A 16,875-nucleotide genomic window follows, 5' to 3' on the forward strand; every position below is an offset into this window, starting at 1 on the left:
GGCGAGGAGGAGCGGGGTGGGGGGGTGGTTTGCAGACTCCGTGGGGGTCAGTGACGAGAAGGGGGTGGGGAGTTGTCGGCAGCGCCGAGGGGGGCGAGGACACCCGTGAGTGGAAGGGAGAGAGTGAGAGACACCCCCTTCTTGCCTCCACGCCAGCAGCCCCGAGGTCCCGAGCAGGCGGCGGCGTCCCCCCCAAAACAACCCAACAACTGCCTCCTTTTCCGACTCGAGTGACGAGGCCGAGGCGCAGCCCACAGCCTCCCCCGCCCCACTTTCTTCTCTCCTCCCCCAGACGCTTCTTCCCACAGCGCAGCCCTGTTTATTCAGGAGGGCGTCCGACGGCGACCCGAGCAGGGGCTCCGGGGGTGGCGGCGACAAGAGGCGAGGGAAGCTGCGCCGAGCGCGCGGGGTGAAATGGCGGTTGGCTTCGGGGTGTGCGGCCTCAACCGCCGTTCTCCTCGTCCCCCATCCCCCCCATCCCCGTCCCCGCTCCCCCGCCTTCCTTCCCTCCCTCCTCCTTGAGCTCGGGCTGGGCGGGGGTGTCTCAGTTACACGCAGCTGGCAAGCGGCGGCGACGGCACAGGTGCGGGGCGGTGGCGCCCTTCACCCCTCGCTCGCTCCAGCCACACTCAACCCGCAGCCATTTTGGAGCAAGCAAAGACAAAGAGTGAACCACCGCCTGTCGCCGCCGCCGCCCCACACCAACTCCTCCACCCCGCCCCATCTCGTCTTCCTCCCCCGCCCGGTCCGGCTGCGGCGCTCCGCTCCAACCCCTCCGCAGCCAAGCCCCGGGGCCGCCTTCACCGCTCCCCGGGCATCGAGCTACCGCCGCCGCCGCCAGCGGCAAAGGCTCCGCATCCGCCCCTCCCCCCAGCCACCACCATAGCCGAGGTCGTCGCCGCCTCCCTCCCCACCCACCCTCCACACTCTTTCCCCTCCCCCCGCCCTTCGGTCTCCCGACTGCTTCCCCTCTCCACTCTTCAATAACGCTCGCAGCCATTTGCCGTCGCTTTTAAGCGCGCCGGGCAGCCAATCAGGACGGGCTGGAATCCCGGGGCCGCGGTGACGCGCCGCCGTGGCGCGCTTGCGCGGCGGGCGCGGAGGAACCTCCCCGCCTCCCTCCTCCCTGGCGGCCCTCCTCCCCTCCCCGTCCCCGGCTCCCCTCCCCCTCCCCCCTCCCTTCCCCACACAGCCCTCCTCCTCACCCAGTCGCTATTAGCCAAAGCGGCGGAGTAAAAAAAGATGGCGGCGGGTTCGGATCTGCTGGATGAGGTTTTCTTCAACAGCGAGGTGGACGAGAAAGTGGTGAGCGACATGGTGGGCTCTCTGGAGTCCCAGCTGGCGGCCAGCACGGCCCATCACCACCATCACCCTCACAGGACGCCCGAGATCCGGGCCGGAGGCGCCGGGGGGCTGGGGAACCATGTTGTGAGCGGCAGCCCTGGAGGAGCCGGAGTAGTAGGAGCCGCCGCCGCCGCCGCCGCCGGTGCTAATGTCCAGACGGAGAGCAGCAAAATGGGACTGGCCCAGGAGATCACAAAAGCAGGTAGAGCGGCGGCGGCGGGGGGCGGCGGGGGCGGCGGGTCCGGGCCGGGGGAGAGGGAGCCGAGAGGGAGCGAGAGAGGGGAGCCAGGGCCGATCCCCCTCAGCCCTGCCGACCCCCCTCCCCAGAGGGGGGCCTGACACCCTCCCGGGGGCACCCGGCGTGAAGGGGCTACCCGGGCCCGGGGGAGCCCCGGACCCTCCGTGGGCGGGTGCATGGGGGATAAGGAGGCAGAGGGGCAAGGGATGGGGGGTCCAAGACCCCTCCCTGGCTACAGCGAGGGGACCCTGGTGGGGTAGAGGGAAGGGAGAGGGGACCCCCCTTCCCCAGGGTGGTCCAGCCATCCCAGGGGGCGGACGGGGATGGGGTCTGGAGGAGCTGACATCCCGAGCACAAGGTTCTGACACCTCAGGTGTGGGGGGTATCAGTAACTGGGGGACAGGGAGAGCGCTCAGTTCCGAAGGGGGACCCCTCCAGAACTGATGTTTTGCTCCCTCGATTTTTCTCACTCGCCAATTTGTGTCTCCCGTTAATATCTTAGCACGTCTTGGCTGAAGTAATGCCCCCCAGACCTCCTCCCCCTCCCCCGCTCTCTCTTTTTTATTTTATTCTCTCCTTGTTGTTGTTGTTGTTGCAGGGGCCGGAGGAGTGCAAGGGGGTGTTATTAATCACAACACGACCCGGTCCCAGGGTTCAGCTCTGCTGGATGGAACCTCCTCGTCCACCTCCACCAGCAGCAGCAGCACCAGCACCAGCAGCTCCACAGCAGGCTCCGAAGCTGCTGCTGCTGCTCCAGGGGCTGCTGCCATCAGTCAGGGCAAATCGGTGGTCATCAGCAGCACCATGGCAACCGCCTTGTCCTCCAGAAACGGCAAGATCGGTACCACCGCCACGGTGCAAACTTTGAATGGGAGTAACGTCGTGATGAACTCTCACCATTCAGGAAGTGCTGTTGCCTTTGCTGGGACTCCGACTGCTGCTGCTGCTGCTGCACCTGCTGTCACCCTCGTCAACAACGGACCAGGATCTGTGGTGTTGCCGCTGGGGAAGGGAAATGCTGTCAATGCTGTTTTGCCTTCAGCTTCTTCTAACACTGTCATCCAGACTTCTTCTTTCCTCAGCACTGCTGTGTCCTCCTCTTCCTCACCCACCGTTATCTCCTCCTCCAGCATTGGAAGTGCGGGACCTACCGTGGCACTAGTGAGGCCACCAATTCACACAGCAGGACCTGCTGCGGCTTCTGTGGCTGCAGCCACCCAGAATGGGAGCAATACTGTGATCAATTCAACTATCAGTGTGGGGAGTTTGCCTGCTACTGCTGCTGCTTCTGTAGCTACTGTGGGTTCTGGAGTTTCCCTTCAGGCATCCCTTGTGAACAGCCAACCTGGCTCCAACATGCCAGCCACAGCCACCACACAGGTCATCAAATCAGAGTCCCCTAAAACTATAGTGCAGGCAGTGCCTCAGCAGCAAACGTTGACAACCAGTGGCCAGTCCACCGCAGGGGGTAACATGATCATTGGGCAAACTATGCAAGGTGGCATCCCCAATCCTAGTGGGATACCACCTCCTCCTCCAGCTCCTGGGACCCCTACAGGGATGGCTAAAGGCACTGCCAACACAGTGGCACAAAGTCTGCCAAGGACTCCAACAGCTACTACAGGTGGTATCCGAGCAACATTGACTCCTACAGTTTTAGCACCCCGTCTGCCTCAGCCACCTCAGAATCCTACAAATATTCAAAATTTTCAGCTACCCCCAGGTAAGAAAAGCATTGAAGTATTTATTGTGGTGAAAGGCAAATGATCCAGATACTTTAGTTATAAGTCATAGGAAGTTCTTGTTCTCATTTAAAATGGTAAGGCCATTTACCTTTTTTGCCAGTTTTATGAGAAGTGTGTTATGCTGGTTCTTGTGACTGGGACATGCTAAGTAGACCTGCTTTACAGACTTTTGTACTGCTTAAATCTTTGTATTTGCATTTTAAGTCTGTGTTCAGATCTTCCCACCCATAACATCATGGTGTTCTGCTGATGCATATTCCTATTTAATCTTCTTCATTGCATCTTTGACTTTTGCTTAACCTCTGCCCCTGTACGCCCCTGCTGCCAGAGGAAGCAGGCTACTTGCTCTACAGCAGCAGGTATGTCACAGGAGAAAAATTACTTCGCTATGCGAATGTACATTAAAACAATCTTGGATTTCAATTTTTTTTAAAAAATTAGAGTTCTAGATGTAGCCTTGCCCATTAGTAGTTTCTGCAGTCAGGTATGATGAGTCTTTACCTCACCACATATAATTTTTGTGTTTGTCATCAATTGTTAGAGGAGTTCCTCAGATAGGGGAGTATGTGGACCTGGTTTCCAAAGGTGACAGAAAGATAGAATGACACACTACACTCCCTGTTTTTAGGGCTGCTTGATTAAGTCTTTGAAAGCTTTTACTCTTTTCAGGGTATACTTTAAAAAAGTATTTAGATATCAGAATGATATTACAGTTTTTAAGTGAACTGAGTCTAAACTGACTCATAAAAATGAGTCTACAAGGATCACATCATTCAGGGTTAACATTCTAATCCTAAATTGTACTTTAAGTATTTTTTCAATATTCTCAATGTTCTTAATATTTTTCAGTGCATTATTGTTACTGCACAAAAAACACCTAATTAAATTTTACTATTACTGCCTAATGAAATCAATGGTTTGTATATGTCATTCATTTTAGTGGGTCTTAGGGTAGTAAAAGTAATATATTATGAAACTACTATCTAGGACATCTATAGAATGATGTTTTTATTTCAGAAATGCTTTAATATTTGTAGTAGTTTTATGAGTGTCTTTCTGTCAGTCAGTTATGCAATATTATTTTATGGTTCTTAAAGTCAGACAGAAAAACACTGTGAATTGTATATAACATTCTGACATTTTTTCAGAATCCTTAGGCATACAAAAGACCTCACCTGAAATATTTCCTGGTTTTGATTTTGCCTAGAGGTAGTATTTTTAATCTAATATGGTTATTTTATGAGTTAAAAACATTTTCCCTTAAATCTAATCCCTTAGTATGTAGTAATTGTATGTGTAGTAGTAGTAGTAAAATCAGTCATGAAAACTTGGTACTTCACATGTCCCATAGTATTTTCTAAAAATAATGAGTGGCTGCTTCAAAACAATTTCTGTATCAATGAACTGAAAGGTTTCCCTGTGTAATCATTTTGAGGTTAAGAACCAGTGATTTGTAAAACTTCAGACAGGGGTCTTTTTTTATTGGTGAAATCCTGGGGGTAGTTCCAAAGCCACTTAAAAAAAAAAAACAACAAAGTTTTTCTTCTTTCTTTGAACTTAGCTTTGGCATAATAAAAAACCCCAAAGAAAGGGTATTGACATTTTGTGCTGGTGATTACAATAGACATCTGGGGGTATTCCAGAGTAATTAGCCTTAGTTTTTCTCCCTAATTATCTAATAGCAAGTATATTTTTGTTTAATTTTAATCTGTGGAACATAACATAGTTTGTAAAGTTTGCCATAACCTTTTATGTATACCCATTTTCCTAAAAGATTGCCATACAAAAGACCTGCCTGTTTAAGTACTTTTCCCATATCAGTAAGGTCCATCCCTATGGTTTGTAGTTTAGTGCTTTAATTAAAATTGTTATTGTCATTCTTTGAGCAAGAAGGTGCTTCAGATGACTGTAAGATATCTCACTAGTCTTAAAGTGGTTTAATTGAGGTCCTCTTATTAAGAAACTCCTAGTTACTGTATCAGTCAGAATAGTTTTCTTCTCAATATGTCACATTCCTCAAGTGAGATTTCTTTTAAAGGAAAAACTAATATAGGTTATACTTAGAAATACCACTGATTATAGGCCATGTTCTGTTTTTATCTAATCTAAGTTTTTTGGGGAAAAGTAGCCCTATCTTCTGACAATATGGTATACTAGTTTTTAATTGATATTATTAAGCAGTTAAATCAACACCTTGGAAATATGGAACTAATTGGATCACTTTTAGTGAGAACTTCCTCTTTCATTCCTATGAGTGTATTGCTGTTGGATAGGGAAAAGTGATTAGAGGAGGGCTTGCCCTTTTGTTATTCTTTTACTAATGGTTTTGAGCGAGATGTTTATGATTCAGTTTCATTTGTAAACCAGATCTCTCTGGTGCAGATTTGACAGCCAGATAACACTATTTGTTAAATTCTGGGAAAAAGTGAATTTTTTTATTCGTGTGGTTTTTGCAGTATTCCTAATTTTTTTGCACCAGAGAAAAGCCTTAGGTCTGATGTGTGAGTCACAAACACTGGGAGCGTGGCTCTAAGGCAGCATATATCATTTTCTTGATATTTATCTTAGGTATATTGTCATATATCTATCAAAATGTTCGCATCATTTTAGGACTATGATTCCCACTATTCATTTTTCAATGAAGTAATAGATTGCCAAAGACCCAGTATGAACTTTGTGAAGTTAACCTTTTTTTTTTTTTTTTGGTGTTCAAGGAAGTAAATTAGAGTTAGTTAAAACTACTATTCTTTTTCTTCTAAAATAACATTTGACCTACCTTAAACAGTGCATTTTAGTTTGATACATCAAAATTACATATTTTTGAAAATACCACTTAATACTCTGTGAGGAAGTTTCCAGAAAATATCCATTAGAATGCTTATGAATTGGCATCATTTTCTCAAATTGAATTTTATACTTTTTAATGTGAATTAATAATTTATTTGTAATCTTTTATTTAACTCTATTACTAACATGGTAGGTAGCTATAGTCTGAAGAAATTGGTTACCTGGATATGCTTGGCAAGTAGGAAGTTGACACTTCTTATATTTTAATGTCACAAATGTTATACTTTCAAATTTTAAGGGAGAAGTTTGTAAAGCTTTGTGTGTCAAGTAAACATCCATCTGTGCAAAATTTGAGTTTCATGTTAAAAACTTCATTCTTCAATGACATATTTATGTAGTTAGAAATCATTAAGGGATAATAATATAAATATTTAATATATAATTATGCAACAAACTCTTCTACAGAATTCTTACCTTGCTGGTTAGAATTTTGTAAATGAGGTTCTTAAAGAGTTAAACTTCAGATTTGAATTAATGTAATTGCAATTTTTTTCTTGAAAAGCTGCCTTTTTGTTGATGAGAGAATAACATGGAAAAAATACTTTAAAAATGTGGTAGCAAGAAATATAATTGTCCCAAGTACACTGAAAAGTGTGCTTTGATACTAAAAATTTTATAAGAATTTGTATTGGAAAAGGGGATATTACGATTTTTATTTTTGTAAAGTTGAAGGTGGTAGGATAATTACTATGTGCACATATTATTTCTAACATGACCACTTAAAAAGATTTTTAAAGAGTTTCCTTAATGTTATCTTCTTGTCTTAGTAAAATAATGTTTTCTTTTGTGTCATTCCATGTATGTTACTTTAATTGAGTTGGCTGCACTGTTGTTTTAAAGGGCTTGCCAATAATAAATTCTAAGGCCAAAATTTCCCTAATTTCTAAATCAATACACAGATAAAGTTTATTTTTCAACTTTTCTGTGACACTTGATATTTAAAAATGAATGTTTCCAAGATTAGTGTGCTCAATAGTTCAGGTGCCTTAAACAGTGGCTTCCATCCGTGGTGGGTGGTCTTGCCTCTCCCGCCTTCTTCTCCCTTCATTCACAAAAAAAGATCTTTGGAATCTTATGTTCCGTGGATACCCTTTGATTTTTGTAAAGCACTAGCAGCCAAGGATCTTAAGGTTTCTTCATGTAGATTTTAAAGGAACCCTTGGAATTCTGAGAGTTAACTTTGAGAGCAAGGGTCATTAGATTGTTTCCTGATTTGCTGTAGACTTTCCATGTTATCTTGGAAAAGCTGAAACATTACTTGGTACCTCAGTTTCTACAACTATAAAATGGGGCTAATAGCTATTTTGTTAAGTACCTTGGGACTCTTGGATGAAAAGTATTGTATATTTGAAAAGTATTGTTTGTTATTCATACTTCCATTCAATTCCATAAAATACTGCCTCAAAAAAAATGCTTTTATAAAACTGCAACAAGTCCTTAGGACAGTCCAATAGTAAACTAACCCAGAACATAATATAATTTCTGGAGTACTGTAGGACCTATTTTCTTACCTTCTTTAGTAGGTTGCCAAAATATTGGGGCACAAGCTTCCAGGTTAGTACTATCCTGATTACAGAATTGTAGACTAGGAAGAGACTATGTGACATGCATATATTAAATCTGTCTTCAGATATAATGAATTGGTGGGTTTAATTTTAGGCTTAAAGCTTTAACCAAGTTTTTCCTCTTGATGCTAGGTAACAGTGAAATTTGAAAAGAAAAAAGATACTTTTGGGGAGAAGGCACATGGACAGCACTGGACAGCTCTACTTAGCATAGAACACAAGTAGCTTCCCCAAGTATTCCTGGTCCAACTTGCCCTTCTCTTTGGGAGGAACTATATTTATGGGTGAGCAGCGAGCTCATTCTTTGCTGTAGTATGTTCTTGACTTCTTTACTGACTTATTACTTACTGTTGTTATTATTAAAATTAATTATCCCATTGATTGGGAAAGGGGTGTGAGGTTCGTGAATACCTAGTTTGGCATTTTCTGGAATTGGAGAATCCATCCTGTTTTGGCAACAATCAGCAATCATGACTTCGTTTCATCCTGTGATTACTGTAGAGGCAACAGAGCATAGTGGAAAGAGAGATGGACTTGGGGGCGGGAGGAGACCTGGGTCTGAATCCTGCCTCTGACACTTACTAGATATATGACTGTAGTAGGCAAGCCACTTAACTTCTCAGAGCCTCAGTTTCCTCATTTGTAAAATAGGGAAAATAGTACCTACCTCACAGGGTTGTTGTGAGGATCAGATAATAGATATTGTGTGTGTAAAGAGCTTTGAAAACCTTAAAGCATCTTATAACAATGTCAGTAGTTAGTAATAGTAAATTTTTGGAGTGCATAACGCTTTTTGCTGTGGTTTATGAGATTTATCAGAGTTATAAGAAGAAACTTTTAAAAGTACTTCATATTTACCAAGTGGTATATACAAATAAGTAATACCTTGTTTATTAGTTAGTCTTCAGTACAACTCTTTAAGGAAGGTGAATGAGAAAATGTTATCCCAGTTTACAGAAAAACTGAGGTGCTAAGAAGTTAGTTAAACTTCTTGTCCACAGGCAAGTAGTAAAGCCTATGGTTATCTCTGCAATTGATGCTTAAGACTCCTTGACCATACCATGTTGAAACTAGGATAGCAATTGAGTGTGGATAGTTGCCCATGTAAGGCTACCAAAAACATCAGCCATTGAATATCTGCCGGCTAGATGTGGTTTTGATTTGTATAGTAGATTCAGTTCACACCTGTGGTCTAGAAATGAAAAAACTCAGATTTATTTTGTTCCTTATTCAGTGAAAGGTGGTTCTTGACATATTCTGTATAAACTATTTCAATATATAACTTTAAGTTTCTTCTCATGTGAAATAAAAAATTGAATAAAACAAGTACTTTTATAAGTACATTATGTGAACTTATGGAAATGCAGTTAACTGATTTAAAAAACATTGAACCTTCTGAAGCAGTAATTTAAAGGGGGCCAGATAAAACTGCAGGTGAATTTGTGTGTGTGAGTTATCTTGCAACTTTCTTAAAAGTATTACTTTTCTTTGTGATTTTTTTTCTCAGAGGCTAGTTTCTTTGGAGGCCTGGTTTATTTGGAGGTAGTTAGAGTTTAGGGCTCTCACCTTAGAAACTTGCTTTTTGTGATAATAAATTGGAAGTTGGCAGCCTTTTAGATATATAGAAGGGATTTATTTAATCAGACCTTCTATAGTAGCAAAGTTGTTAAATTAATAAAAGAAAAGGAGATTCATGTAATTAGGACTTTATGTTGTAATTCTTAAGATGCCTTTCAGATGGTTTTTTTTTTGAACAATTTTGTTGTAATATAAGGAACTTCATTTCCCCCCCAATAATCAACAGATAAGCATGCATATACAGATATTTTAAAACCTTTTACTTAATAGTCATTGATTTTTAACACTGCTATAAGGTAGATAAAATATAGCGAAATTGACATTTGAAGTTAGGAATGTTGCCTAATATTGTATATTTTTTGAATTTAAAATTTTGCTTTCCATATTTCCCAGATTCTGACTCTCAAAGGCAAAGAGATATAAAAGTTGTCATCAAGTGAAGAATAAATTCTCATAACTAATGTCATTAACTGGCTTAGACTTCAGTGTCTTTTGTGGCTGATTACTATCCAATATCATTAAAACCGCCATATTCCCTGTGTTTGCAGTTTTACTTTTTAATGCTTATAACCATTCTATAGAACAAAAAAATTTAAATTTATTGAAAGTGTTGTCCACTTAAAATATGGTATTTTATGGAAAGATTGATGAGGAAAAATAATATTCAGTTCACCTTCCCTTCCTATCCTTTATTTCATATTTTAAAGCTGTGATTTTGCTTTTCCATTTTGAGCTTTGATTTCTGATGGGAACATAGATCCCTTATTCTTTCAATTTAGAAAAACATATATGATGAGAAAAGTAAGTGGTTTCCTTTTTTGAAATCCAAACTGGTGGTAGTGGGGTTTTAACCTAAATGAGTCCTTCCTCTTGTTCTTATTTTGCATGTACCAATAGTTTCTCCTTCTCATTCTGTAAAGTCATTCAACTATAGTGACTGGAAAAGAAAGTACCGATATATTAGGCTTTTTATTTTAATATTTTGTTCTTACTAGGGGAAAAGAAAAAAACCACAACATTCTGGATTATGAAATTTTAGGGTTGGAAGAAATCTTGGAGATCATTTTTTCAGCCACTTTGTTTTATAGATGAGGAAACTGAGGCTTAGAAAGGCAAAAAGACTTGCTTAATTAAGATCATATAGCTAAATCGCAGAATCTTGGCTAGATCTTCTGAGTCCTGGTTCAGTGTTCATCACACTAACATCCTAAATAAAAACTTAAACAGAACAATAAGTTGAAAGCACTGGAAAGGTTATTTAATTATTAAGGAGCTTAAAGAAAATATAATTAAGTAGTACTGGTAGAGTGTCCTAAAAAAAAAAAAAATGAACTTGAAGCCAGAAAAATCTGTTTTCTAGCCCTACTTCTGCCATTTACATAATAGTCTTGAGCAAATTATTTAACCCTTTTTGGCCTGTTTCTCATCAGGTGGAAGGAATCTGCTGGCAATATTTGTTTTTCCTACCACAGAGAGTTTTTGTGAGGATCAAATGAACTATTATGAAAAAATTTTGAAAAGTATAAAATATAAATTATTATTTTAATACCATAGATACCATTCTAACATAATTTAACTAATTATCAGGTATTATTGTGTAACTGAAGTGGGGAAATCATTCTTTCCTAGAAATTTTACACCTCATACTTGAGAATTTACTACTTTTATGTTCAGGAAGAATTTTAAAATTTTGTTGCGTAAGTTATTATTCTTGGTTTTATGTTAGTTATATAAGAATTCATTGCAGATAGATCCTCGAATGTTGATGAAGCACATTTCTTAATGTCTTACATTTGTATAGTTCTTTACTACTAACATTGCTTTCACATATATTATTTAATTTGATTCTGTAGCAGCTCCCTAAGGTAGGATGGGCAGGCACTATTGTCACTATTTTACAGACAATGAAACTGAGGCTCAGTAAATCATAGAGCTGATTTTTGAAGCCTAGTCTTCTGATATAAATCTAGTCTTCTAGTTTACCATGCTCTAATATTTTGGACATGAATTTCAGATTATGTGATATATATGTATTCCTAAAATACTCTTCATATGAAAGCATGTTAACATTGAATAACAGCTTTATAAATATTAGTCACTTTATGTCATTATTTCAGAATAAGTTCTGAAGTTTGGGAACAAGTCACACTATATTGTTATTCATTTGAAAATGGTTTCTGTATGTCTTCCCCATCTGGTGGGCAAAAATGGTATTATGGGGTTATAATTTCGTGGGGCTGAATTTGGAGCTAGTGGCTCTGGATTCAAATTATGATTCTGTCACTTCATAACTACAGTTGGGCAAGTCATTTCAGTTTCCAGTTCCCTGGACTTTAGTTTCCTCATTAAAAAAATAAGGTAGTTGTACTAGATGATCTCTAAGTTACCATCCAGCTCTAAGTCTATGATTCTCTGTTCCTACATACATTAAATTTAGTTGTGGTAAAACAGTGCCAGGTTGAGAACTTGAACTTTTTAAAAATCCCAGAGCAAAGTAATCAAAGTATGCATATTTTACATGTTTGTATTATCTACTCATATAGAGACCGTGACCTTTATGAAGAAAAAGACAGAACTTAAGTTTTGAATGTGTTAAATGTTAAAATATTGTTAATATTTATTAAAATTAAATAAGTGCATGGTAGAGACTTGAGTTTAGAACCTAGTGTGCAGAACATTTTGCATTTTAGTATTTTGATTTATTTTCATGACCATTGATTTGTGGGTTTTTTTTTTAAAGTATATTTAGGTCATAACAGTTTGAAATTCCAAAGAAATTGTTTATGAATCCCAAATATGACACAGCTATGAAAATTGAAATCAGTTACAAATAGGACTTTTGAACTTGATTTGAATATGTAGTAGTACGTATGTATAGTTTTTACAGGCAGCATAATGTAAGAGAGAGAATTTTGCTGTCAGAAAAATCTGACTTCAAATACTGTTGCAGACACTTAACTGTGGGTGACCCTAGGCAAGTCATTTAACCACTCCTCAGTTTCTTCATCTGTAAAATAGGGGTAATAATACTGCCTTGCCAGATTTTTATGAGGACCAAAGGAGACAGAGTAAAGGTAAAATGCTCTGCAAACTTTAAAGTACCATATAAATGTTTATCATCATCATCATCATCAACACCAACGTTTTAGGTGTGATAGTAGGTAAGTCATTTAACTACTCAGTCACCTCAGGTAGTTCTCTATAACTTTAAATCATAGATGAACTGCCAATCTGTGTTGGTGGAGCATGTTTCTTTCTACTCTAGAAATTCCCCAACAAATGAAACCATGCATCTGGTCCAGAAAAAGAATTATAGTTTTTAAGAGAATGTCTTTCAGTGATTCTTACTAGGGAGGGTCAAAATAACCATGGTCAAAATAACCAAAATAATCTATAACCATAGATTCATGGGATCGTAGAATTGGGAGGGGCCACAATGGTCCTCAAATCCATTGTGTATAGGAAACCCTTCTAAAACCTTCCTGATAAGTAATCATCCGGGCTCTTCCTGAAGATTTTCAAAGATAGGGTACTCAGTCCTGTGAGACAGCACATTCTGATTTTGGATAGCTCAGATTGTTAGGAAGAGTTTCCTTATATAGAGTTGAAATTTATTTGCATTGTTTGCCCCCTGGGATCACGTAAAACAAATCCTGTTTTTCTTCCTGCATGACAGTCCTTCAAATACTTGAAGATATCCATCATGTCTTCCTACTCCCCAACTCCTTTTTTCCTTAGACCAAACAAACATCTCCTGTTCTTTCGACTGATCCATATATAACATGATTTCAAACCCTTTATTACTCTGGTACATTCTTCCTTGGTATGCTTAATCAGTTAATCAATCAGTTACTAAGCACCTGCAGTGTGCCAAGTACCTTTCTAGGTGTTAGGACAAAAGTACAAAGAATTAAAAAATCGCTATTCACCCAGTCTGAACTCAGTATTCCATATGAGTTTGGACCTCTGATTCTGAACACAACATGAAAAAACATCCTATGGTTTATTTATTTATTTAGGTTACTTTGGTACATTGTTAGCGTTTTGTTTACATTGTAATATACCAAGCTCCTTTTTTTCTTAACATTTTTATTGATGTCTTTTGTTTTCAGTTTGCATTTATTTCTGAATTTCTTTCTGCTCCTGTACCCATTTATTTTTAAACTTTTAAATAGTATTTTATTTTTTCCAATTAAATGTAAAGTCAATTCTAAATAGTCATTTTAAAAAAAAGTTTGAGTATCCTAGAAAGACATATATGAACTGATGCTGAGTGAGCGGAGCAGACCTAGGAGAACATTGTACACAATTACAGACACATTGTGTGATTACTGTCTTTGATGGACTTAGATCTTCTTAGCAATGCAAGGTTCTAAGACAGCTCCAAAAGGCTCATGATAGAAAATGCTATCCATATCCACAGGAAGAATTACACAGTCTGAATGCAGATCGAAGCATACTATTTGCACTTTCTCTTTTTTGTTTTGCTTTGTTTCTTCTTTCTTGTGGTTCATTCCATTCATTATAATTTTTCTTTACAACATGACTAATGTGAGAATATGTTTAATATGAATATATTGCATGCTCTCTTGGGGAGGGAAAGGAGGAGAAAATTTAAAACTCAAAAGCTTGAGGAACTGAATGTTGAAAAGTAAAAGTAAATTAAAAAAATAAATTCCCACCACCCCCAAAAAAGTTTGAGTACCAAATTTTCTCTCTCCTTTCTTTCCTCCTCCTCAAGGTGCAAAGCAATTTGATATGTTGTATATGTGCAATCATATGAAACATTTCCATATTGTATGTTTGTCCTTCGTTGCCAAAGAAGACCATGCCATCAGAGAAATAATGACTTGACTTGCACTTAACTTTGTTTTGAGTGATGGAGGGCTGTGCGGGTCACCAGTCTCACTTCTCCTCCAGAGCCATCTGAATCCAGTGACCAGATATTCATCAGGATAACTGGAGATGATCCAGGATGAGGCAGTTGGGTTAAGTGTCTTGCCCAAGGTCACACAGCTAGTGAGTATCAGGTGTCTGAGGTGAGATTTGAACTCAGGTCCTCCTGATTCCTGCACTGGTGCTCTATCCACTGCACCACCTAGCTGCCCCCAAAACATTTCCATATTAGTTGTGCTGTGAAAGAAGAAATAGACCAAAAGAAAAAAGATGCAAAAAAAAGTAAAATGAAAATAGTATGCTTTGATCTGCTTTCAGACTTGATCATTTTTTTCTCTGGATGTGAATAACAGTTTTAATCATGAGGTTTTTTTTTTACTTTTTAAAATTTACTTATTTATTTTTAGTTCTCAACATTTATTTCTACAAGATTTTGAGTTCCAAATTTTCTCTCCATTTCTCCCCTCCCCCCCTTCCCCTTTCTGCCCTCCCTTCTATCACACCCCTCCCTTCCCTTATCCTCATCTCCTCTATTTTCTTGGAGGGCAAGACAGATTTCTATACGCCATTACCTGTATTTATTTCCCAGTTACATGCAAAAACAATTTTTAACATTCATTTTTGAAATTTTTAATTCTAAGTTCTCTCCCTCCCTCTCCACCCATCCCTACTGAGAAGGCAAGTAATTCAATATGGGTTATATGTGTGTAGTTATGCAAAATAGTTCCATAAAAGTCATGTTGTAAAAGACTATTTCCCTTCTTCCTATCCTGCCCCCATTCTATTCTCTCTTTTGACCTTGTCCCTCCCCAAAAGTGTTTACTTCTAATTACCCCCTCCTTCCATTTGCCCTCCCTTCTATCATCCTCCCCCAGCCGTCCCCTTCTCCCCTACTTTCCTGTAGTGTAAGATAGATTTTCATACCAAATTGAATGTGCATGTTATTCCCTCCTTAAGCCATATGTGATGAGAGTAAGCTTCACTTTTTCCTTCTCACCTCCCCCCTTTTCCCCTCCATTGAAAAAGCTTTTTCTTGCCTCCTTTATGAGGGATAATTTGCCCCATTTCATTTCTCCCTTTCTCCTGCCAATATATTCCTCTCTCACCCCTTAATTTTATTTTTTAAAATATCATGCCTTCCTATTCAACTCACCCTGCGCCCTCTGTCTATATGTATATAATCCCTTCAACTACCTAAATACTGAGAAAAGTCTTGAGTTACAAATATTACCTTTCCATGCAGAAATGTAAACAGTTCAACTTTAGTAAATCCCTTATGATTTCTGTTTCCTGTTTATCTTTTCATGCTTCTCCTGATTCTTATGTTTGAAACTCAGATTTTCTATTCAACTCTGGTCTTTTCATCAAGAATGCTTGAAAGTCCTCTATTTCATTGAATGACCATTTTTTCCCCTGAATTATTATGTACTGTTTTGCTGACTAGGTGATTCTTGGTTTTAATTGTAGCTCCTTTGACTTCTGGAATATTCCAAGCCCTTTGATCCCTTAATGTAGAAGCTGCTAGATCTTGTGTTATCCTGATTATATTTCCAAAATGCTTGAATTGTTTCTTTCTGGATACTTGCAATATTTTCTCCTTGACCTGGGAACTCTGGAATTTGGCTACAGTATTCCTAGGAGTTTTTCTTTTTTGGCTCCCTTTCAGGAGGTGATTGGTGGATTCTTTCAATATTTTACCCTGTAGTTCTAGAATATTGGGTAGTTTTCCTTGATAATTTCATGAAAGATGATGTCTAGGCTCTTTTTTTGATCATGGCTTTCAGGTAGTCCCATAATTTTTAAATTCTCTCTCCTGAATCTGTTTTCCAGGTCAGTTGTTTTTCCAATGAGATTGTCTGCTATTTTTTCATTCCTTTGGTTTTGTTTTATAATTTCTTGATTTTTCATAAAGTCATTACCTTCCATCTGTTCCATTCTAATCTTTAAATGATTATTTTCTTTAGTGAGCTTTTGGATCTCCTTTTCCATTTGGACAATTCTGCTTTTTTAGGGCATTCTTCTCCTCATTAGCTTTTTGGATCTCTTTTGTCATTTGGGTTAGTCTATTTTTTTAAAGTGTTATTTTCTCCAGCATTTTTTTGGGTTTCCTTTAACAAGCAGTTGATTCGTTTTTCATGATTTTCTTGCATCACTCTCATTTCTCTTCCCAATTTTTGCTCCTCTTACTTGATTTTCAAAGTCCTTTTTGAGCTCTTCCATGGCCTGAGACCAATTCATATTTTCCTTGGAGGCTTTGGATGGAGGAGCTTTGATTTTGTTTTCTTCTGTTTTGGGCTCCTTGTCACGAAAGTAAGATTCTATAGGCTGATTCTTTTTTCTGGTTTTTGCTCATTTCCCCAGCCATTTACTTGACTTTTGAGCTCTTTGTCAAGGTAGTTTTCTGCTTCCATTGGGTGTATATGGGAGGGTGTACTGTCAGACACTTGATCTCCCCACAGTCTGTGGGCCTAGAGCACCAGAAACAGTGATTGCAGCTGTCCCTGCTTCTGTGATGGCTGCTTTGGGTTCTTCTGCCCCTTCCCCGCTCTGCCACCCTGGGGCTGGACCTCTCTACTCTCCTGCACTGGGCCTATAGGCTTTTCCCAATGACCTTCCAATTTATCCTCAGTGTTTTGGGGTCATGAAGTCTGGAAGCCACCAC

The 16,875-nt window shown here is 39.9% G+C and overlaps 1 protein-coding gene across 1 annotated transcript in view; it reads left to right on the forward strand.

Annotated features, from left to right (window-relative positions):
* The first annotated feature begins 1,114 nt into the window (after nt 1-1,114).
* The window catches only part of TAF4 (TATA-box binding protein associated factor 4), a 156,330-nt gene continuing 140,569 nt past the window's right edge, over nt 1,115-16,875 (forward strand). The window contains exons 1-2 of the mRNA XM_072633372.1: nt 1,115-1,546; nt 2,181-3,305. Of these exons, the coding sequence (XP_072489473.1) occupies nt 1,243-1,546; nt 2,181-3,305 (1,429 nt within the window). The 5' untranslated portion in view covers nt 1,115-1,242. The remainder of the gene's footprint in view (nt 1,547-2,180; nt 3,306-16,875) is intronic.

This window comes from Notamacropus eugenii, chromosome 1, assembly GCF_028372415.1.
Source record: "Notamacropus eugenii isolate mMacEug1 chromosome 1, mMacEug1.pri_v2, whole genome shotgun sequence".
Taxonomy (NCBI): Eukaryota; Metazoa; Chordata; class Mammalia; order Diprotodontia; family Macropodidae; genus Notamacropus; species Notamacropus eugenii.